General features: G+C 38.2%; 1 protein-coding gene across 3 annotated transcripts; it reads left to right on the top strand.

Moving 5' to 3' along the window:
* Nucleotides 1-247: 247 nt before the first annotated feature.
* On the top strand, nt 248-24958 carry LOC18431102 (erythroid differentiation factor-like protein). 3 transcript variants are annotated; one of them, XM_011623886.3, is made up of 9 exons: nt 248-933; nt 1149-1267; nt 18517-18724; nt 18846-19431; nt 19523-19774; nt 19982-20113; nt 20215-20289; nt 20589-23099; nt 24332-24958. In XM_011623886.3, exons 1-9 carry the CDS (start codon nt 764-766, stop codon nt 24623-24625), a joined length of 4347 nt encoding a protein of 1448 aa, XP_011622188.1. In that variant the 5' UTR covers nt 248-763; the 3' UTR covers nt 24626-24958. The 3 variants fall into 3 exon arrangements, with proteins under 3 accessions (XP_011622188.1, XP_006841297.2, XP_088707799.1); XM_006841234.4 differs by having other exon boundaries at nt 19922-20113; XM_088851673.1 differs by lacking the exon at nt 248-933 and having other exon boundaries at nt 1189-1510; nt 19922-20113.
* The last annotated feature ends 530 nt before the right edge of the window (nt 24959-25488 follow it).

The following is a 25488-nucleotide window of genomic DNA, read 5'->3' as shown; positions in this document are numbered from 1 at the left end:
ATAGTAATACTTTTGAATTTTTTTTTAAAGTAATGATCTTATGAAACCATTCCATACCCATATATATAGGACTCCAAAAAATAATCATTAAATTTGGTACAGATCTCTAAAAAAATCAAATCCCACACCTATGTGGTAACTTTTTTAGAGATCAGTACTAAATATAATGATGATCCTTTAAGGTCCTACACATATGGGTGTGAAACGAATCCTACACATATATGTAGAATGGTTCCTACACGCCCATGAATATGGAATGGGTCCTATACGCATGGATGTAGAACGGTCTAGATCACTGGTTGTTTTTTTTTTTTTTTTCAAAGGAAACTAGCTTGTCCTACCTCTTTCTTCGATCCAAATTACCGCTCCTACGATTCGACGTGGTTTTTTAGTGATCACCAACCCCCCTGCTCGAGAAAGTAGTGAGGAATTTCGATCCAAATTACCGCTCCTACGATTCGACGTCGTTTTTCAGTGATCACCAACCCCCCTGCTCGTGAAAGTAGTGAGGAAACAGACCCAAGTTGAACTAAAGGTTGAGAAAGAAAAGAAAGACGGCGACGGCGTGTACCTCCTCTTCAAGTGACACGAGCAAGCGATCTGAGTCCCCCTAGGAGAGGACGAGAGGCAGAGAGAAGAGGGAGTTCAAAGACGCAGAGAGAAGAGAGATTTCAGAGACGCGGAGAGAAGAGGGAGCAGGCTGATTTTTGTTGTGTGCAATGGTGTTCCTTCATCTATAGATGGTTTGTGGTGAGCAGTAGCCATGGAAATAGAGGGGGGAGCAGGAGGAGGAGGGCAGCCGCAGAAGCTGCAGTGCGTTGGGAGGCTGCAGGTAGCCAAGCATAAACAAATCGGTTTCGTTTGCGGAACACTGCCCGTCCCCACTGATGATACCTTCATCTCTTCTCTGGTTCGCTCCTCCCACTCCCAAAAGTAAGCCCCCACTCCAACATCTCTCTCTCTGCAATTTGAACATTACTAATACGTTTTTCCCTTTCTTCATTTAAATGGAGTAAGAGCAAAACAACATCTCTCTCTCTGTAGTTGAAGATTTTTGTGCTTTTATTCTGTTTAATTGTGGAGAACTAAACAACATCTCCCTTTCTCTCTATGTGTTTGAGAATATGTATTCTTTTTTTGTATTACAGGGTAAGGGCTCCTCGTTACAGAGTGCTTCCTACAGAGACGGATCTCAATTATCCTCCCCTGATCCCAAACATCCCTGAGAAAGTCTTTCCTCTGACCTCTGTTGGGAACAGGGCCGGAGGTGCACTCTCTCTCTCTCTATCTCTTCGTTTTTTCCTTCTGGATTTAATTCTGCCATGAATAGTACTTTAGCTACGGCGGATTGAAACCAATATTTGCAGAATCACGTGCAGCCCATGAAAATGTTTGATTGATGGTTTATGAATGGCCTGTCTACACTGTTGGTATTGACTACATATCCTTATGCTATCTGATCAGGAAGGGTTTATCAAAACATTCACTTGACAAGACTGCCTTAGAAATGGTTTGTTAACACTACTTGATACTTGTTATCTTCCTAGTGAAAACATAGACATTGAAGAATCGATCAAGTTTCCTATTTACAGCAATATCAACTTGTTAATGAACATTTGTCACTCTAATGAATTTGTTGTGAGACTTGGCCTATCAGATGCAATATATACTACTGCATAGGTCTGCTCAACATTAGGCTAGATTTGAACTGTACTAGGGAGTTGAGTTGATCATATGTGTTATGCGTTGTTTGAATACATGACTAGGGGGGCCATTCAACCATTTGTTCATACGTCACTGTCTTCCTTAATCAACATCTCATTAGATATGAAACTATATGTTATGTTGTTATGAGCGTTACTTTTTGATTTCTTATATCATTACTATCATAAATACCAGAATAACTTGAATCTCTTACCGCGATATCGTGGATCACATTTTTCTCAATCCATTTGGGCTTTTTTTTTTTTTTGGATTATACTCGCCTTGCTACTTAGTGGATGGACGTATATCGTGGATTCCCTTTGACTTTGCATCTTTTGGATATGTTTTCCTTTGGCCATTCCCATGGTTATTTTGTTTGGGGGGACCGATAAGATTTTCAAAGGTGTGCCCTTGTTGCCTTGACATGTGGGATATGATTCAAATGGCCTTAACTTCATAGGCTTTGGGTGTTTAAAAATTTAGGAGCATCATAATTTGAATCTTTAGCATGGTTGGCATATTGTTATACATTTTTAAGTCTTTGAGGGTGGTCGAATTGGTGCTGTTGCGTCCCTCTCTTCATATGACTATTGTAAGTTAATCTCTAACTAGAGCTTATTTACTGTGAGCTTTGTTGTTCGGTTCTAGAAACTGAATTTTATGGTTTTATCTTGACAGTCCCATTTACTTTGGAAAAACTATTTGTTTAATTATTCTTTTTGTTATTTTGACATATTAACCTAGAAAACAGGATATTTGGAGGCGTCGTATTGGAATAAAAATGTGGCAAAACAAGTGCTTCATAAACTAATGCCTCTCCCTATTGCCCTTAAATCTGATTGAAGAAATTAAATGCTGCAACGGTTGCAATAGTGAAATGATGGACGGAAAGATTATTCCTATGTTTAATATTTGTTTAATTTCAAAGGATGCCTATTTTAATTTTAGTTTTAGGTTTTATTTCTTGGATTTTCAAGTTTTTTAGGGATTACATAGTTACAGGGAATGGAAGTGACAAAAGCTCTGGGATTGGGACGATGAGCACGAAGCGAGGTAGGCTCGAAGTTCTATAGATGGGGGAACAAGGTCGGTACATGGTTAGGTAAAGGGATCAAGATTCCTGATTTCCAAGGAGCGCGTTCCATGTCTATATAGGAATGAATTTATTGTTTAATGGGATCGCGTTCTCTCGTGATTAGGATCGAGGTTCCCAAAGTTCACTTATCCACTATATTGTATTTTGGGATTGAATTCCATGAACAATATGTTCAACTTTGTCCAATTCAGAAACCCAATTGGCAATGTAAACGAGAATCATGTCATTAAAATTCTCTTTTGACATTTTGTTATCATTGGTTGGTCATTAGTATACAATTGTAGTTTAGGATGTTGTACCACCACTTCCAACTTCTCCCAAAGAGAGACTGGTATGCAAGTTTTTTGTACTTAGGTGATAATGCAACATTGATAGGTTGTATAAAACACGTCTTTTTCATCTTGATTTGTTCTTTGAGTTGTTAACAAAACGTTCGTGACACACCCCGGTAGAAACAAATTTGTTTTTGATATGTTAGCAATTGGAATCAAGGGAGATAAAAATAACCACTTATGCAAGAATCACACTAAAAAGGTACTATTGTGGTTCCATTATAAAAATTGTACACCTACCTACATTGGTCTACCTATTTACACACACGTCCTCATTTTTTGCACCAATTAGTTGGATTTAACGACTCCCACTCAAAGATCGATTGATGATTACATTTAAGAATTCTGTGTTAGATTGTTTTCGAAAAAGAAATGCTGCGATAGTGAAGGTCTCCTTTGCAAAACACCATATATAATTCCCAATACCTCTCCTCCATCAAAGATTGCTAGGGCTCATTGACCTATACACAATAGAGACCTCACATTTTGAAGCATACATGTTATTCCGTTACCCATAAGGCAATGCCATGAGTGCCTCGATTTGGTTGGCCAATACTAACGTGATAGAAATCCTTTGGAGGTGGAAAGGATGCAATTAACGAGCCTCAAGGAAGTTAAGCGTATTGATAGCAACCTCGTTCTTCAATAGAATTGAAACATGACCAACTTTATTATCTCCTTGTAACTTTGTCCTTCTCTCTCATTGCCCTCTCTTATTGCCTTTTTTTTGAAACTAGACACAAGTCACGATTCACATGGTGTGTGAAGTTGTGAATTGTAAAATTTGTAGGAAATCATGGCATTCAAAAAGTTTGTAGGTCATAAAATATTGGGGACCCACACTCCACTATATATGAATCAATGAATGTGCCAGTGAAACTTGTTCTCAAAGCTATGGCCATTCGTTTGGGCATCAAGAGCTTCAACTGATCTTGGGGGCAAAACCTAATAGTGGAGGGAGACGCTAGAAATATAATATCATGGGCAAGAGGGACTTCCTTTCCTCCATGGTATCTTGCTTTATCTTTGACGAGATCGCTGATATTTGCAAGGATATAAACATCTCATGGATGCATTCCTTGAGGACGTCAAACGAGCTAGCCAATCTCTTGGCAAAGGATGGGGCTAGGGCTCTGGGTGAAGCCTCTATTTTCGATCCGGACCACAGAGGGACCACGGTGTAATACTGTGTCGCTGGTGTAAAAGGGCAATACTATAAGCCCATTTTTTGTAATCTCATTGTATATTTTGTATAACATTGGACAGATACATACGATCATTTTGTATAGGGTCGGTAGACCTAATTTTTACGGAGAGTCCTAGCATGGAGGGACTCTCGATTCAAACAATCCATGTAAAATATTTATAGCAATACAGTTTAACTCTATCAAAAAAAAGAAACTTGTTCTCAAAGTAGAGGATACTCAATTCCAAGTTGGTGTAATTGTGATTCTGCTTATTCATGGAACCATGATTTTTTGGCATAGGGATCTAGATCCCATCAACATAGAATTGAGTTCCTACTTTCCTGGATCAAGATCCAATATATGAAGGAATCATCCGAAATCGAGATCCCCTGTCTCGGAGCGCAGGATCGAACTTCCGGAACGAGAGCGATTCCCTCCTTAGAAGATCCCGGTAAATATGGTTTTTATATTTTTTATTTATTATTCATTGGTTACTATTCATAGCTACTATTCACAGGTAGTGTTCAAGTGTTACTTCACAAGGATATTTTTGGAATTTTAGTATTGTTCAGGGGTATTTTAGAGTCTTAATATTTGCTTGGGTCTTTCTCAAGTTAATTTTAGGGTTATTAGGCTTATAAAAGGTTGGATGTTAAATTTTGGGATGCTTCTGTCATTGGAATGAATTTTATTTTTTAAAAAAAGAAAATTGTTCTTTTCTTAGCTTGATTTGCGATCATGGTTTTTCTCTATAATTGCTAATTTTTAATTGTTTTGGGTCATTTTAATTATTGTATGGGCATTTAATGTCTTTGAACATTGAATCATAAATATAAATGGTGTGTGGGGCCTTGAGGGGGTCATTCCACATGATTTTTAGAAATCGAAAGAGAAAGAAAAGCCGAGGCTTTTTTAACCCTAACTTGGAGTATGGAGAAGAAACCTATGACTTTGTTTGTGTTCAACTTGTTCCTTGCTGATTTTAATTTTTCCTTCAATTATTCCTGTATCAAAGTAGTATTAGACCTTAGGTTTTCTTCAGCAACTAAGTCAGGAAACTACAGTCAAGTCTAGGGTTTATTGATTTTGGGCCAAGTTTTATCAAATTAGGTTAGATCTTTTTTTTTAGTGAGTTTTTTTAATTATCTGTTCATGGTTTGTGATTTCGGCGAACTCATGGCAACAAGAATGGACCGTGGAAGGGGGTTTTCGCATATCCACTTCGTGATCAAAAAATTAAAGAACTTAAGAAGCAAGTTCAGCAGCTGGCTCAGCAGTTTGCGTGCATCATTCATGTGTAAGATGGTGAGCTTTTTACTCAAAAAGAAGTCGAGTACAACTTTTTTCACCTCCGTGCTCCACGTAAAGAGTCGAGTGAAGAGGAAAGTGATAGAAGACCTAGAAGTAGGGAAGGCCACTTCAGGGTTTTCAATTTGAAGGACATTCTTGATTTGGATGTAGTTTCTATAAAAAATCAGCAAGGTGTAGATTGGGATCTGCCACCAATCTTCGATGCATATATAGATGAAGAAAAAGATCTTATAGGAGATCAGATCTGTGATGATGATCAATATTTTGTGGTTAAAACGATCTTCAATGAAGAAAAGATGGACTGCAAGGAGAATCAATAAGTGAAATTGTTGTTTCAATCATCGAATCCAATGCTCATCTCGAAGACACAACCATGGTGTGTTCTAATGTAGAGAGCCAAGGCAATTTCATCAAGGTTATATTGCTGAGCTGATGCAATTTCAACAAGTTCATGTAGCTGAACAGACTATCGACATCCCTTTCCTTGAGGGTTTCTCCAAAGTATTTATTAATATGTCAATTGATTGTGAAGACTCAGTTTCACTGCACAATCATTGTGTTTTGATTAATGCAATAACCTACAAGTCTTAGGATCGTGTTTATAATATCCAAGTTGAAGAAGGTTGCTTGACTTACGCAAATGTCATCGTAGTGTACTTTAAAACTCGAGGATGAGTTTTCTCCGACCAGGGGAGAATGTTGGAGGGCAAGTTACTATTACTTTTAATTTGTTTAATTTCAAAGGATGTCTATTTTAATTTTAGTTTTAGGGCCTCTTTCTAGGTTTTTTAAGTTTTTTAAGGATTCTAGGGTTTTTATGTTTATTATTTATTATTCTTTGGTTATTATTCATAGATATTGTTCATAAATACTATTCACGTTATTGTTCATGTGTACTTCTTGCCTGTTACTGTTCATAGGGGTATTTATGGAATTTTATAATTGTTTAAGGACATTTTAGAGTCTTAAATATTTATTTGGGTCTCGAGTTAAGGGTTCTTAGGCTTATTAAAGGTTGGTCTAAGAAGGGTGAGGACATTAAACTTTTTTTTAATCCATCTCAAGCTCGGGTAAAGGCGGTGGTTTGTATTAGGTAGGCAGTCAATGTAAAACTTTGCCAAAATTTTCATGAAGCCTGAGTAAACTGGGAACAAGAAATGGTGAGAAAGATGTATTCAAATTAGCAAAAATGAGAAAATAAATGTAGGGATCTAGACCATATTAATGCGCATTAAGAGTGTGAATCAAAGAGTCTTGTTGAAGGATGAAGAGGTCAACAAACGATGGAGAGTTTATTTTCAAAAATTATTAAATAACTAACATAATGGGAACATAACGGTAGAAGGAACCATTGGCATAAATGAGGGCGGAGGTCACAGATAATTCGTACGATTAAGATATTAGAAGTGAAAGAAGCTTTGAAGAGGATGAAAATAGCAAAAGCTTTAAGACCAGATTGTATCTTGATAGAGGTTTTGAATTGCATGGGGGAGATTGGTATTGATTGGCTGACCACGCTGTTTAACAATGTATTGAGAACAAAGAAAATAACTGATGAATGGAGAAAAAGTATTATGGTACTTATTTACAAGAACAAAGGAGATATACAAAATTGTGCATGCTATTGAGGGCTCAAACTTATGAGCAACACTATGAAACTGTAGAAGAGAGTGATTGAGCAACAATTAAGGCATGAAACCAATGTATCAGAAAACGAATTCGCTTTTATGATAGGGAGGTCAAAGGCTATTTTCCTACTTAGGCAACTGATTGAAAGTTTAGGTCGAAGGGAGAAGACCTCCACATGGTCGTTATTGATCTAGAAAAAGCTTATGATAGAGTACATCGATATTTAGTTTGGCTGGTGTTTGAAAAGAAGGATTCTCTAGACATTAAATCGACTTAGTGAGAGATATGTATGAGGGAGCACTAACTAGTGTGCGAACAACTAGCGATGAGACGAGAGTTTTTTCAGTGACAATAGGTCTACATCAGGGGTCAACATTGAGCCCATATCTCTTTTTCTTAGTTATGGACGACTTAACTAGGCACCTACAAGATGACGAACCGTGGGTGTCTGTTGATCGCAAAAGACAGTTTTGATCGATGAGACCCAAAATGGCATCAACTCAAAGTAAAACTTTGGAGGGATGCTCTAGAATGTAAAGGTTTTAAAACTAGTCGGACTAAGACAAAATATATGGATTTTAAGTTTAGTAATGATAAGAATAGAGATGAGGAAGTAGTTAAGATTGACGACTAAGCAATATAAAAAATAGTGCACTTTTAATATCTTGGGTTGATTATTTAGGAAAATTGAGAGATTGAGTAAGATTTGCACATAGAATTAGAGCTGGGTGCGCGAAGTGGAGATTTGTAATGGGATTACTGCATACTAATGAAGTTGAAGGGTGAGTTCAATAGGACAGCTATGAGACCAGCTTTAGATGTCGGGCGGTCAAGAAATAATATGCTCATAGAATTAGTGTAGTTGAGATGGATGAATGGCAAGACAAGAAGGGATAGAATTCAAGTGAATAAATTCACGAGAATTTAGGTGTGGCACCAATAAGTGATAAGATGATAGTACACTTAGGTGGCCTAGCCATATGCAGCGCAGACCGAGTACAACACCTATTAGGAGGTGTGAGTTAGTTCAAGAAAGGCTCAAAAAGGGCAAGGGGTAGGCCTAAAAAGACATGGTTGGAAGTAGTGAAAAACGATATGGGGACTTATGGCCTCACTGAGGATATGGCCCTTGACAAAGCAGAATGACGGACCAGGATTCGTGTAGCCAAACCCCAATTAGTTTGGAAAAGATGCTGATGATGATGATAGACATCTTAAAAGTTGGATGTTAAATTTTGGGATGCTTATGTTATTGGAATGAACTTTATCTTATGAAAGAAGAAAGTTCTTCTTTTCCCTTTGACAAAGTAGAATGGCAAATCAGAATTCGTATAGCCAAACCCCAATTAATTTGGAAAAGATGCTGATGATGATGATAGACTTATTAAAGGTTGCATGTTAAATTTTGGGATGCTTATGTTATTGGAATGAATTTTATCTTATGAAAGAATAAAGTTCTTTTCTTGACTTGATTTACAACCATGTCTTTTCTCCACAATTGCTGATGTTTACTTATTTGAAATTCGGGAAAAAGGTGGATTCAATTACCCACTTTCCTTCCTGCATTAGAAAAGAAAGATTCAGAAGGGTGATGTTTCAGTTGAAATGATAGGACAAATTGGCTGACTCCTTGGCAAAATTGAAAACTATTGTTTTTATTTTTACCTTGGAATGTAGGTAATATCTTTTGTGTCCTGGCCATCTAAGTTCACCTCCAAGCTCTTGTGTCATTGATTTCTTGGTCATCCCACCACATTTTATGGATCTTAGCTAATTTCATTTATGCAAATAGACTTTTTCCTTTTTTTGTTTAGTTCAGCGGTAGCGTTTGGGCTTGGGAGGTGGTGCTACTATTGAACACCTTAACCAACCTGATCTGAGTTGAATTTGATCCATATGTGTGCGCGTGTTTGCATGTGCATATGTACAAATACGCGTGTCCACACCCATATTTGTGTGTCTATAGATATATATAAAACGCGAGTTACGTATGTAACCACGCATCGTACAAATAGATAGTTCGAGCTTCCTCACTAGCTTTGGTGATTGTATAATATGGTATTGTCATGGTGATGGTATGATATGGTATGTTAATATCATAATATAATATTTTATTATATGTTATGTAAAGGTATTAATATGTTATTGTGATATTACACAAATTTTCAGATTTTGTATGAACTTTTTTGTGGTGGTCCAGCTGATCTGTATATTTATAGATAAAAATATACTTTAAATACATTTTTAAAATGTAAATAATATCTAATTTTCTGCGTCTTCAAAATAAAGAATATCTAATTTCCTTATTGATTTAGAAAAAACAATTTTTTTGGTTTATTAGGTCTTCCTTTAGATGTGTATAATGTGAGGGACTAAACACATAATATGCGCCTGAAGGTTTACCTAAATGTGTGCTTTCACATATAGAATTGTGCGAACTATCTTGGGATCAAACTTATGAGCCACACTATGAAGCTCTGCGAGAGAGTGATTGAACAACGACTAAGGCGTGAAATGAGTGTATCCGGAACCAATTCGGTTTTATGTCAAGAAGGTCAAGAACAAAGGCTATTTTCCTACTTAGGCAACTAATTGAGAAGTTCAGGGCGAAGGAAAAAGATCTCCACATGGACATGGTCTTTATTGATCTAGAGAAAGCTTATGATAAAGTACCTCGAGATTTGATTTGGTGGGTGTTGGAAAAGAAAAGAGATTCCATACACTACATCAAAAGCAAGGAGTCTCCTGACACTACATCGACTTGGTGAGAGATATGTACAATAGAGCGTTAACTAGTGTATGAAGATGAGTGAGTTTTCAGTGACAATAGGTCTACATCAGGGGGTCTGCATTGAGCCATACCTCTTTGTCTTAATTATAGACAATTTAACTAGGCACCTACAAGATGAGATAATGTGGTACATGTTGTCGCAAATGACATAGTTTTGATCCATGAGATTTGGTGTTAACACAAAGTTTTGAACGTTGGAAGGATGCTTTAGAATCTAAAGGTTTTAAAATTAGGTGGGCTATGACATAGTATATGGACTAGGTGTAGAGACGAGGAAGTAGCTAAGATTGACGACCAGGAAATACCAAAAAGCGCGTACTTTCGATACCTTGAGTTGATAATCGAAGAAAATGGAGAGATTGAGGAAGATATGACACATAGAATTCGAGCTAGGTATACGAAGTGGAGATGTGCAATTGAAATTTTATGTGATCACCGCATACCAATGAAGTTGAAGGGCAAGTTCTATAGGACAGTTGTGAGACCAGCTTTGCTTTATGGGGTGGAATGTTGGGTGGTCAAAAAATAATATATCCATAGAATCCGTATTTTAAAAAGCGCTAGATGGCACCTAGGCGGCCGGGGGGGGAGGGGGGGGGGGGGGTCCAGGCTGCTTAGTGTCGAGGCGAGCGCCCAGAACCTGGGCAGCCTAGTAGAAAGAAGAATGTTAGTCTAAGCGTCTAAGTCTAAGAGTATAACTATATAACATATAATCCATAATCCATATTTTCATGAATGAGGAAAATTCAGATAGTCCATAATCCATATTTTCATACAATGCTAGAACCATACGAGCATACGCACAAGGGTTTAGATAGTAGAAACTAAAAACCAAAAAATGAGAAAAAGAAAATATACAGAAAATATATAGTCTAAGACTCAATAATCAATTCCAAGAATCAATCTTCATTCTTCAGTCATCATCATCATCATCAGAAGGAGTAGGGTAATCCTCATCATATGCATTAGATTCAAGGCCACCATCATCAGAGTCATCTCCCTCTTCAACATAGCGCTCGTCCTCCACTTGTTTCTTCTGAATCTACCTCTTCCTCCTCTTCTTCTACCTCCCTCTTACTCTATGCAGATGAGGTCCTAGGAGTCTTGGCTGCTCTACCTGGTGCCTCTTCACTCTTTTCTTTCTTTTTGTGCTTCCCTGAATTCAAATATTGTATAATCTCCTCCCTGGTAGCCTCAATAACATATTTACATGGGGCAACAGCCCCCTTAATACCGGCAAGGTGTTTCTTGAACCGGTAAATACTCCCATTAGTATCCTCTCCATAATAATTACACCTAATACAATTTTTGTCATTCGGATTCAGGTTATGACCTTACTTCCAACCCGGATCACCACTTGTAGAAGAATTGGGAGAATATATTTCCATAGAACGAGGCTCATTTTCTTCATTTTTTGGTTCTACTAAATTGAAATATTATCTAATCTCATCCCGAATAGCTTTAGGATCTTTTTTACAAGAAGCAACACTTCCTTTAATACTGTTAAGGTGTTTCTTGAATCGGTTAATACCCCCATTGGTATCTTTTTCACAAAAATTACACTTTATACAATTTTTATCGTTTGGTTTCGGGTTATAACTATACTTCTAACCTGGATCACTTCTTCAAATAGAACCAAAAAAAAACTATCCAAATGACAAAGATTTTGTTCATGTTTGTTTTACTGAACTCATATATTGGTTAATCTCCTCTCTGATAGCTTCAAGAACATTTTTACAAGGGGACAACATTCCCCTTAATATCGACAATATGTTTCTGGTTTATGCCTCCTTTTGCCTCATTTTCACAATAATTGCATCTTATGCAATTTTTGTCATTTGGATCCGGGTGATATCTGGATCATTACTTTGATTAGATCCTGAAGAAGACATCTCAAAATAATACAAGCAATCTAAAAAATAAAGTTTTTCATTTACTTTGATTGCTCGTTATCCAAACTTCCACCTCTGAGATGTTTTTTGATGCTCAAATCTTCAAAAATGCCCTCTATTAGGCCCAAAAAACTCCAAAACTAAATCTAATAATAATGGGTGATGTTTGGATGATAGTTGTTGGAAATGTCTGGGAACTCGAATCGTTTCAGGAATCAAAATAATGAAATCACGGCCGCTTAGAAGATTCATATTTTAGGAATCGACATCCATACGATGGGAATCTTGGGGAACGAGATTCCTAAATTCTTGGACTTGCATCTCAACCAAAATAGAATCGAGATTCATCAACATCTAGAATCGAGATCCAGCCTCCTTGGATTCGACACTCGTGGAGTCAAGATTCATTGATATATTCAATCAAGATTTCGACATCCATGGAATCAAGTTTTTGACATATGTGGAACAAAGATATGTTGCAGTTTAGAATCGTGATTCCAACATCTTTGGAATCGAGTTTCTGACGTATATGGATCAGAGATCCATACCAGTTTGAAAACGATAATTACATTAGTATGGAATGAATGCGTTTGACCCCTACCAGGAATTGAGATTTCAATTATATGGAGTAGAAAACCCCATACACATCTTGAGCCTTATCAACTTTAGACCTATATGAGATGTCTTTTATTAGACTCGTATAACAAAGTTTAAAGTGATTGTGTTGACTATTAAACTTAGGGTCAAATACTCTATTAAGAAAATTATATACGAAAGATATATCTCTAAATTGTGATTTTGACTTCATTATTATATAGACAAAACAGGATCATGTAGACAAAATAGGATTATGTATTTCTAAAAGATATGGAAGCATGATTCCATATTGATTGAATCGCTCTTCCCTACTCTTATGAACATATGTACTATATGTTGTAGAATCTAGATTCAAAACCCTAACAAAATGAGAATCGTTACATGTGAAATGTATCGTTCGAGGTGGAGTTGAAATTCAATCTTTGCTGGAGTCACGATTTGATGTATTTGGGAACGACTTCCATACATACTGGGTTGAAAATTTTAAAGATGTATTGAAACGAGATTCCTAAATTAAGGAATCAAGATTCTGTGGTTTCGAGAAACAGTTTTGGTGAAGATTCCTTAACGGAATCGCTGAATCGGCTTTCCAAACTGGAATCACGCAACAAAGAGATTCCGATAATTATGGTTTGAATCCATTTTTAGTAACTTTGAGAAACACTTCGATCCAATGAAGATCACAAAATCCAGTTTTTTTTTTGAGGTTTCTCTCTCTCTGAAATGGGCTTTAGTGGGTTTAGGTTTCAAATGAACCTAAAACCCACCTTTAAAAACAATTTTTTTTTCCAAAAAATTCCCTCAACAAATGGTATTTCTTCCCTTCGGAGGGGTGCAAGCCTGGGCCCTGAGAGGCAGCCCAGGGCTGGGCGCTGGGCGTCTGCTTAAGCAGATGCCGTATTGACTAGGCAGTCGCCAAGGGACTGCCTGCCTATCTTGGCCACCTAGGCCTGGGCAAAGCACCCAGGCCTTCTGGACTGCCTGGGTGGCCGCCTAGGCGCTGTGCGGTCCGCTTTTTAAATCACTGCATATAATGAGTGCAGTAGAGATGAGGATATTGAGATGGATAAGTGGCAAGACAAGAAAGGATAGAATTCAAAATGACATTTGGGAAAATTTAGGTAAGGCACCAATAGGCGATAAGATGAGAGAGAGTAGACTTAGGTGGCTGGCCATGTATGGCTCAGGCCCAGTACAACACCTATTAGGAGGTGCAAGTTAGTTTTTTTATTTTTTTGAGAATTTAGGTGCAAGTTAGTTCAACTAGAAGGCTAAAAAAGAGCAAGGGGTAGGCCCAAAAGGAAATGGTTTGAAGTAGAGAGAAAAGATATAGGGACTTATGGCCTCACTGAAGGTATGATCCTTAATAGAGTAGAATGACAAACTAGGCGACCCCAATTAGTTGGGAAAAAGCTTTGACGATGATGATCATAATATAATATAATATATAGGAAAAACCTAAAAACACCTATAGACAAAGTACTATAGTGTTTCGCCACCGTCACGGACTTGCTATGGCCATGGCGGTTCATTGAATAGAACCGCTGTCCATTGTGGTTCCGCATATTTTTTTGACCGCCACGGACCTAGCATGTCTGTCGTGGTACCACAGAGACGTGCTAGGTTCGTGGCGGTCGAAAAACACACGCTGCCCGATTTTTTCGGACGTTGATGAGCCTATGGGTGAAATCACCGTTCAAGCTCACAGGCATTGTGTAGATGCTTCCATATATATATATATATATATATATATATATATATGGAGAGAGAGAGAGAGAGAGAGAGAGAGAGAGAGAGAGAGAGAGAGAGAGAGAGAGCTTAAACAATCCGCACTGAGGGGAATTCTTAATTTTTGGGTTTTTTCAGTAGTAGGATTTGGTAGGATTCCAACTTAGGATGCAGTGTTGCAACATGCACCACCTTAACCAACCCAGCCCATGCTCAAATCCTTTGTCTCAAGAACTTGCGATGCAGTATTGCAACATCCAACACCTTAACCAGCCCAATGCATTCTCAAATCCTTTGTCTCAAACTGGTTCTTGCAAGAAATATGTTCTTTTAGTGGACCATTCTCCGACCTATGTTAGCATCTTCGATTCATATCTATTTCATTTGTTTCTCGTGTTCTGAGTTTCTCCATTGAATTTACTTTTTGCTAGGACAATAACAAGGCATATTATACCATATGACACGTAGCATTTTGTTTGTGACAGTCAAGAGAATGAGAGACTTCTGAAAGTTGCAGTTACAGTGGCAGTGATAACATGTACATTAATATCTGACACATAACAATTAATATCGAACTGGAATTTTGTGTTCATTACCTAGACTGAAGGTCCTTCCATTGTTCAAAATTTGATTATAATCTGATGTACCATTGTCTATAATGAGCTCGTTCAAGTTCCCTATTTACTACAGCCTGTGAAACAGTAGCACCAGAGAGAACTTTGAGGTTGTAGAGAGAAATCGTCACTATGTGCTCTTTGACATTCTTGGAATCTCTCTAGGGTTTCAAGTCCTCACGGAAGGAGGTTCAAGGTGAAGCTCGGGACTCAAGCTTAATGCTCCCTGTCTACCTTGTTGTTGAATGATTATGGTGAACACGAGTTTCTGGTGTAGACCCCAAGATACAACGTTATTTGGCCTGTCTTTAAGCTCTAAAATGGTTTCACAACACCGCCTTTTAACTTCTAGGCGGTTTCTTGCTCTTCCTTGTTGGTTGTGGAGGCAAGAGACGTGATCCTTCTTGCTCCACCCGAGAGACATGTGGCCTTTCCTTGCTTCATGCATGTGACACCTGGGCAGCATATCCACCTCTTGTCGTACTCGTAACCATTGAATTCCTTCCCAAGGGATAACTAGTTCTGGGCCAGCCACCTTTGTTAGTGTTCGTTTTCTTCTTTTGAGAGCTAAAAAGATTAGAGTACTCGAGTACTGGAGTTGAGAACTGATCCTACCTTAGGAAGATACAAATCAATCTGTCTAGGTTTGAAGTCTTTGGTCTAACCTCAGTGGACATGACCAAAGTAGGTGGTTCTCACCAAAGTGGGCAACCAAAGTTATTCTTACCAAAGTTGGTTCTCCTTGAGGTTGGTTTTCACCACTTTTGGTTTCCACTGAAGTTGATTCTTACAAAAGTTGATTCCCATCTTACTTGGTTCTCCTTGAAGTTGGTTTTGTAAAAGGCATAAAAAAAAAATTTCACTTAATCCCTCACAATGAATCTTTCGACCAGTTGTGGGTCCTAAGTTGCCTGCCAATACGAAGTTTCCACGATTGCTTGTGAAGCCAAGTCAAATGAAAACTGTATTTTTCCATAAGGAAAACATGTCTGCTTTGTGTCCATCTTTTACCAAGGGTTTGCATGTATCTTATTTTTTAGCTAATGCATCTCGAGGGCTTACCCAAAGGTATTTCTCAAGCTGTATGTTACAACTAAGGTTGAAAAGACCATTCTTCTTTGGCTATAGGGGTGCTTCCTTCCTTGGCTATAAGGTTGAAAAGACCCTCAAAGGCATGAGGGTCCTTTCCCTGCCTAGGCAGGCAAAGTTATGAAGTATTGGGGTTTGTGGCCTTTAAAGCTCATGAAAGCATGCAAATTTAATAAATATAGTGAATTGTACACCTAAGTGGGAGTGCATGATTGGTTGATTGACCCAGGTTAGGAGGTCTATAGCCAGGGTCATGTTCAAAAACTTTTCTCTTGAGCACTACCATTGAGGATCTCTCGGGGGTCACCCCTTTGTTAAGGTCAGAGAGATGCCCCAAGGATGGTTTGTAGGGTAGGAGAACATTGTGTTCTCCTGTGAGTGGTTTCTAGGCCTGTTGGAGCAAGGGCTACAAATCCTCAAACATATTATGGAAAGCAACCTTGTATAAATACACGTCTAGAGAGAGAGTTCCTCTTGCAATATAGTGATACATGCATCAGACTTGCTCTTACCGGGATCTGTAATCCACATATTGGAATCGTGATTCTACTATTTATTGACCGGCTTTGGTAGGCCAATCATGAGCCCCTGCGCATGATTGTGGGTCATGTGTCCTATTGGGTAGGTTTGAGAAGATAATTGTGGATCGCAATTTTTAGCTTGGGTGGAGTGCCATGATAGTCACTTTTCTTGACCCATTGGTATCGATCCATTCCTAGATGTATTTTTTAGTATTTTTTATATGTATTTTCTAGGAACCTCATAAATATTGTTTTTAAGCTTTAATTATGATTATGCATTTTTTAGAAATTTTTAAAATTGTTTTAAAAGATTTATTTCTGCTATAAAAACCTAGAAAAGGAAAATTGATAGTTTATAATTTATAGGGGCCTGATAGTTTATATAATTTATAGGGGTCTAGTTTCACTGGGATCCATGTGAGAGGGCCAAGCGCCCAGCTCCCACATGTGGGTAGGCTACAAATTGTTTGGGGGGGGGGGGGGGGGGGGGAGGGGGGGCAACATGGGGCCCACAAGGGCCACACATCCCACACACAAAGTAAGACGCCCTTATATAAATTTAAAATATTACTTGTTTTAACGAGTCCTGATTGTATTAGAAATCTTATTTGGATTAGGAGTCCTACCTGGATTAGAACTCCTACTTAGATCAGAATTTGTATTAAAATTATTTTTTATTTTAACTTTTAAGGAGTTCTCATTGTATTAGGAGTCCTATTTGAATTAGAAATTCTTAATTGAACTAGGACGCCTACCTAAACCAGGATCCAAATTAAAATAGAAGTCTGACTAGAAGTGGAATGGGTCAAAGGCTCATGGGATAAGGTTTCTAAAATTCCTCCAAAATCATGATGACTGATTTTTGGAATAGATGGCTCAGATTTATTTTTCTCTCTCACCTCACAGATTACCAGAAATCCTATTGGTCAAATTGAATTCTAATTAGGAGAGGCATACTCTTAACCTCTTGAGAACTTTTATAAGGGGGTCAACCCTTGTTTCATTGATTCCGTTTTCTAGCTTCTCTCCTCTCCACGCCTCATCTCTCTCTCTCTCTCTATAATCTCTGTCAGTTTTCTTCCTAAGAGGATGGAATGCACCATCCAAGGATTGCTAGGGTGGCTCGCCAACCCCAGCACTAAGGAAGGGAGCACTCCTATCCTAGGTTGTAGCAGGGTGGTGCTACATATTAGCATGCCCTAAGATCTCTCAAAAAAACCCTAGACTCAGTTCATGCTCTCACACCCCCAGTTCTTTAAATTTTATTGTCTAAGGAGCTTCCCAATATATAGAATTCAGCCGGACCAAAGGTTCAAGAAATGCGCCATCGATGTGGTAATCAGGTGTGGAGTGTTTATTTTTTTTTCTTTATTAGAAGTTCTAGATTGATGTTTATTTACAGAAATCCTATTTGTATTAGAATTCAAATTTGACACTTTATTTGTGTTTCTTTTTCTTTTTATTTTTTACATTTTCATTTTTTGCCAAGGCTGCCTAGGCGGGGTCTAGACGGGCAACTGGGCAGGTACCCAAGTATATGTCTGCGTAAGGCTCCCGCCTAGGCCCATGCTGTCTGGCTGGCCCCCTAGTCTGAGCACTGCTTTTGATGTTGTAGGCTAAAATTCAAGGAGGCTCGAGAGCTCTTAGCTTGAAAACTGCTAGGAATCGTTTGAAGTAAAATCTTGAGATGTGTATTTTGAATTTGACAGATTTGATTCTTTATATTTCTGAGTTTTACTGCATTTGAAACTCAGGTGTCTCTAATGTTCCAAGGTGATAATATTGTGGTTCATTTGTGCACATTTGCAGTTCAATTGGCTCTATCTTTGCTTGAAAACTTTATAATGGTTACGAGGAAGCGGGTGGTACTGACTTGTGCCCTTTTAGTTTTTGTTCTCTTGGTTTGTTTTCTGAATGATCAGAATTGATGATTTTCGGCTGGGCATTCTTATTCACTAATGATTTCATGGGACTCAAAATTTATGGAGGCCATAAAAAATGACATGACATTCTTTTATTGGACAGATCTACAGTGGGAAAGTTGTCCCATCAATCAACCTTTGGCAAGGAAATGCGAGACACTTGCAGTCACTGGTCTTGCTGAGTATGGAGATGAGATAGATGTGGTTGCTCCAGTAGATATTTTGAAACAGATTTTTAAGATACCTTACTCCAAGGCGCGTATATCCATTGCTGTTCATCGCATTGGGCAGACTCTTATTTTGAATACTGGGTACCACTCAATTCTATTGCATATGTTGTATATAGTGCTCACTATTTGTTATTTTCATGTTTAACTATTTTAAATATGTGACTTGCAAATAATAAGCCTATTTTATGCTTGTGAATCACAGACCTGATGTGGAAGAAGGAGAAAATTTGGTTAGAAGGAGAAAGAACCAAGCGAAAGGTGGTGATCAATCACTGTTCTTAAATTTTGCAATGCATTCAGTGAGAGCAGAGGCTTGTGATTGCCCCCCTGCACGAGATACATCTTCTGATGATCAAGAAAACCCCACTATTTTGCCTCAACAGTTTGAAGAAAGGGATGACTTCTTTACCTCTTCTATAAACCAGGCTCAATATGATGCTTTTCATTCACAAAATGTTGATTGTAATGTGGCTGATACTCATGCCAATGGGTTTAATTTCAACGAAGACTATTCACAGGGGAATCATGCCAACTTTTCTCTGAGAGGTAGGCATCAGAAGCGAGGTAGTAAACATGGTGCTCTCAAGGAAACGTCCCAATTTGGTGAGAGGTCCAGGTCTCCAATCCAAGAGTCAGAGAAGCATAGAAGAGTTGGCAACGATGGCTTTTTAAGGGTTCTATTTTGGCAGTTTCACAACTTCCGCATGCTTTTGGGCAGTGACTTATTTTTGTTTAGCAATGAAAAGTATGTAGCTGTTAGCCTGCACTTGTGGGACATCGGACGACAGGTGAGAATTCATCTTTCCGTGTTGTGTGTGCGAATTTTCGTGATTTCTTTCCATGTTTCTCTTTGCTGATGCTTAGTTTCTTTTTGAACAGATTACTCCATTAATGTGGCTTGAAGCCTGGCTTGACAATGTTATGGCAAGTGTGCCTGAGTTGGCCATTTGTTATCATCGAAATGGTGTTGTTCAAGGGTATGAACTCCTGAAAACAGATGACATTTTCTTACTCAAGGGTATTGCTGAAGATGGAACAACTTCATTTCATCCTCAAGTTGTCCAACAGAATGGCTTATCGGTGTTGAGATTTCTTCAAGATAACTGCAAACAAGATCCTGGCTCCTATTGGGTGGGTATTCTTTTTTAATTAAATTTATTTTATTGTCTCATTTATTCTTTTATAGTGAAATATTTATGATTTGAATACATATGGTTCTCGATAAACAGCATCTTTGTTTGGCCTTTTTCGTTTTTGGCTTTGGTTTGCGTTTTATAGCTATTCAAAAGTGTAGGAGAGGATGTAATTCAACTTTTCGATCTTTCTGCTCTGCCAAAGAATCATTCACCAGATGATCAAGATAAAAGTTGTAATTCATTGCCTTCAATGATGCATAAAGGCAGAAGAGATGCATTGTTTCAACTGGGAACTCTTCTTTATAGGCTTGCTCATAAGCTTTCACTGTCAAGGGTAATCTACCTTGGTTTATGAAACTTGAATTTCCCATGTGTTTGATATCTTGCTGCATTATCACTCACTTTTACCATTTTTATTTTTGATACTTGTAACAGGTTCCTAACAATAGGTCCAAATGTGCCAAACTATTCCAACAATGTTTGGAGTTCCTGGATGAGCAGGAGCATCTGGTATAGTAGCTACCCTACATAAAACCCAGGGCGCTCCCCTCTCCCCCCCTTCCATCCCAACCCACACACAAAAAGGAAAAAAAGGGAAAAAGAAAGGCAACCAAAAATAAACTAAAAAACAAAAAAAGAAGAAAAAGGAATACAGAGAAAAAAAGACTGCCCCAAAAAATAGCGCTATCATGTATTTAACTAAAGTTATTGGGTTCATGTTGCACTAAGATTCAATTAAGTCTAACCCTTGAATCAACTTCTTTTCATCTTCTATTAGCTGATGAGGCTTATTTGTATTGATTTTAAAGGTGGTTCGAGCATTTGCACATGAGCAATTTGCAAGGCTCATTTTGAAGTGCTACGATGAACTCAATTGGATTTCGGATTCTGTTCTTGAAGATTTTGAAGCCACAGTTTGTGATGTAGAAGATAAATCTGCAAATTTACCACTAGGAGAAACTGACTCATATGTTCAAGAGAAGAAACCATCCCAGAGTGTCAAGAGTCTTCCATTTATGAAAAACGCAGAGGATGTTCGTGATTCTGTTTCAGAAGCCTATGGCAAGATGAATTTGGAAACACATGAGGATGCTGGCAATAAAGATTCTGAATCGTCAAAAGGAAAGATATCAAGCAATATTAAAGAAACCATAGCTTGTTCAATGAGTAAAGATACCATGGCTGTGTGCCAGGTCTGTGAAATCCCACATATAATTCAAACCGTTAGTGATCCAATATCTTCAAAATTAGCGGCTATACATCATGTTTCTCAAGCTATTAAATCTCTCAGATGGCAGCGCCAGTTACGAGATTCTGAAGGGAAGCTCGTTGTTCCTAAAAACAAAATCCAAGATAGGGCTAAGTCACCAGCTGAAAAATTTTCTTTATGTGCATGTGGTGATGTTGACTGTATTGAAGTTTGTGACATTCGGGAATGGCTTGCGAAGTCTAAAATGGATCACAAGTTATGGAAACTTGTTCTTTTGCTTGGGGAATCTTATTTGGCACTGGGAGAGGCTTACAAAGATGATGGGCAGTTGCATCAAGCTCTTAAGGTTGTGGAATTGGCTTGCTCAGTGTATGGGTCTATGCCTGCTTGTCTAGATGATGAACAGTTCATTACATCTATGGTGAGTAATCCATCATCTGTTGCTAATGCTGCTGACAGAAATAGGAAATGGAATTCAGTACAAGATGGTGTATCCAAATTAGATAGCAGTTCCAGTGGGGAAGGTCTTCGAGTGGATAAGTTTCCATTCAATCACTTATTTTGGGCCAAGGCCTGGACACTTGTTGGGGATGTATATGTAGAGTGCAATAGGATAAGGGGCAAAGGCGATTCAAAATATTCATCAATAAAACAATCCGAGTATGATTTGAGAGTGTCCACGGAAGTTGCTAAGGAGGTTAAAAGGCTCAAGAAGAAGTTGGGGCAGTTTCAGCAAAACTGCAATATGTGTTCTCTGATTAACTGTAGCTGCCAGAGTGATAGAGCAAGCAGTGGGAATAGCGCAAGCAGTAGTAATGGAGATGGGAACTCAATGGCATACGGAAGGAACCAGAGCAGGAAACCAAATGCGAAGAATTCATTGCATTTACGTAACTTATCTTCAGATAAAGATTGTGAGGAAAACAAATTAAAAGTTTCATGTGGCCCTGAATTTGGAACTATGGGAATGAGCAAAACTTCTGCGCAAAAGTCTAGTCATTCTCTGCCATCATCGGATGATATGAAAGCTGCAGATCACCCTACCGATTCTGAGTCTTCTACTGGATCTGGATCAAAAGCTCCTGAAGTGATTAAGGAGAAACATAGAGGTATTTTCTCTTTCTTAGTAGTACCTGAAGAACGAGATATAGAATATTTTCTCTCAAGATCCATATGCTGCTATAATGCTGCTATGAAAGCATTAAGTGAAGTTTCTACTAGTTGTTCAGATAAGGAGTCCATTGTTAAGAAGAAAGGATGGGTATGCAATGAACTTGGTCGTTACAGGCTTGACAACAGAGATCTGCGAAGTGCTGAACTTGCTTTTGCAGATGCAATACAGGCATTCATGGAAGTTTCAGATTTCTCCAATGTGGTTCTAATAAACTGTAATTTAGGTCATGGAAGACGAGCTTTGGCTGAATTGATGGTGTCAACGCTAGAAAATTATAGGAAACATGAAGCTTTGCGGAAAGCCTATGATCAGGCTTTTGAGACAGCAAAATTGGAATATAGAGAGTCTCTGAAATATTATGATGCAGCGAAGTCAGTACTGGCTTTAGTCAATGAAGAGGCAGGTTCCCTGTCAAGCTCTCTCAGGAATGAAGTCTATACTCAATCTGCTCATACATATCTTAGACTGGGAATGCTTTTGGCCAGAGACAACGTAACTGCAGAGATTTATGCAAATGATAGCCTAGGAGAGATATATGAGGGTTATAATTCGCTGAAAAATGACAAAGTCTATAAGAAGGAAGCAAGGAAGCGTGAGATCTCAGCTAATGATGCCATTCGAGAGGCTTTGCATCTGTATGAATCACTTGGTGAGCTGCGTGGGCAGGAGTCTGCTTATGCACATTTTCAACTGGCTTGTTACCATAGGGACTGCTGTTTCAAGATGTTGGATTCGGGGTGCAGTGAAAGTGGAAGTTCGAAATCTGAAAACACTCATATGCAAAAGGTTAAGCGTTATGCTTCTTTGGCAGAAAGGAATTGGCAAAAGTCCATAGATTTCTATGGTCCGAAGACACACCCTATGATGTATTTGAATATTCTCATGGAGCGATCCGCTTTCTGCTTGAGGCTCTCCAGTGTTTTTTACTCAAATACGGTATGTTTCTCTGAAGTTTGTTACATAATTAGTCGGGGTCATTGTTAAATTTGTATAGAACTTGATGTGCAGTGTGTCGAAGTTATTCTCTAAACACTTAGTAAACACTGAAAGCACCATACGGTGCATTGGCCAGTCGATTGTACAATTGTGGTTGCAAATTTCAGACATAACATAGTTGTAGTGCTATTCGATACACAACAAACAGCTGTTATCAGTTTCCGAAAAACAAAACTTGATAGATCTATTTCTGTTTTCTCATGGGAAGAAACTAATTTACATAACTTGGTTAATCAGTGGATCACCCATAAATGAACCTTGAAAACCCCTAAGTTTTGGGGACAAACTCTAAAAAAGTTGGCAACTTTCTCGAAAAACCTGATTCGATTAAGACCAAGAAAATGATACTTTCCTACAAAAAACAAGTTGTCTAAAAGATTATTCTCACCTTGATCTTCAAAAAATAGGTCTGTTAGGGTTGCCTCTTGTTGGACGTTCTTCTGCTCTCTGGGCTGAACTGCTGAAACCAGTAGTTACATGGCAGAGTTTCACCACTCGACTCTTTCTTCATCAGATCCAAACCTTGCTCTAATACCTAGTAGAAAGATATAATCTAGATCCATACTAATCAGCAAGTATTAAATGAATGAATATTGTAGAAGAGAAGAAATAAGCTTCGAAGTGAAAAAAGAACATGATGAACAAGCAATGAGGAAAGAGGCATTGTGATAGAAAGGAGGAGAGAGAGGAGTGCATGAGAAAGAGAGGGAGACAAGTGACATGGCCCCCCTTTGGGGGATTAGTCACATATATATTATTAATGAAGTAGAAAAATTACAAAGAAATAGATTGTGTAAGTTAATAACTTAGAAATAATCCAATTGAATTACATATTCCATTTATGTCCCTGACTTATTGCTATACTTTGAACATTCCTTAGGGTAGGGGTTTGGAGTCTCTGCCTAAGTCAGGATTTGACTCCTTCCTCGAAACTATTACGTCTGCCATATTTCCTTGTTTGGAGAGTTCAAAATGCCAGAGTTGCTCTAACACAATAACCACCACGATCTCTCAGTTACACTTAGAAGCAGTGAGCTTTTTTTTTTTTTGCTTTATTTCAAACTGGAATTTTGGATTAGATTTTCCATGCTTGGAAAGAAAATATCAGAATCTTGCTTCCTAATTTCAATCTGAATACACTTAGCTGATGTTTCTTCTTATTGTGCTGACAGATGTTAGATTCAGCTCTATCCCAGCTTTTGGAGGGGCGATTTGCTGCTGAAGGAGACAAACCTTTAGAACTCTCTCATGATGAAACTGATGCAATGTTTTGTAACCAGTTACAAAGACTACTGAAAAGCATGTTGGCCATGGCTTTAGCTGCAAAAAACACAAGCAAGTCTGATGATGCAATGAGCAATCGGGTTGGGGATGTAAAGAAACTCAGGGAGCTCTATAGAATGTCACTGAAAATGAGTGGGTTGGCAGATTTGAATGCTATGCATGAGTTATGGACCTCTGAATAAGAGCTGCACTCAACTGCTTTCTTGTTCTGTCATTTTTACTATTCATTCTTGTGGTAAGAGGCTTCTCGCTGACGTGTTTCCAGTCGTTACTATTCAAGATGAGCTAAACAGCATTGTTTACTGATATCTTACCTGTTGGACACCCTTAAGTTTGTTGAGAATTATATTTAGAATGCATATGTAAACCTCTCTAAGAGACGGGAATGTAAATAGAAAACATCCCTAGGGAAAGCTTCACGGCCTGTTGGTCGGTGTAACAATAATGACATTTGGCGATATGCCACCGCCTGTTTACTAAGATCATCATATATTGTTAAGGCGTGCATTCCACTATCGCGGACATATTCCCCCATGGCACACACGGAATATAGGGCCAGAAATTGTAGAGCAGCAGCATTCGAAGCGGTGGCTGCTACAAGAATGGAATATTCCAAAGCATTCACTTTTGGAAGAATTTGAACTAATTATGCCACAGTCGAGCGTTTCTGTCCAATCACTACAGACAATACTATGTCTCACTTTCAGAGGTGCCTGTTGAGTTCATTTTCTTTTGGTTCAATATGGCATCTATAGCAATAGCTGTTTTCCCAGTTTGTCAGTCCTCGAGTATAAGTTCTCGCCCAATTTTCTAAACTCGAGTATAAGTTCTCGCCCAATTTTATTTAGAAAATTGGATAGGATCTTTTACTGCTATTGCTACATGATACAAGGTTTTTGCCATGTGTTTTTTGAATTTTGTGACCATATGGGGTGGATTTAACCCTGCAAGAATATAATCGATTCCAAGTTTAAATTGTCAAGTATAACAGAAAAATGGAAGGCCGAGGAATCAAAACGATACCCCAAAAATTATAATAAATATA

The sequence above is a fragment of the Amborella trichopoda genome, chromosome 11 (assembly GCF_054954075.1).
Source record: "Amborella trichopoda isolate Santa Cruz 75 chromosome 11, AtrichopodaSantaCruz75HAP2 v2.0, whole genome shotgun sequence".
Lineage (NCBI taxonomy): Eukaryota > Viridiplantae > Streptophyta > Magnoliopsida > Amborellales > Amborellaceae > Amborella > Amborella trichopoda.
The sequence above is the reverse complement of the archived record's forward strand: the minus strand, read 5'-3'. Positions and strand labels throughout refer to the sequence as shown.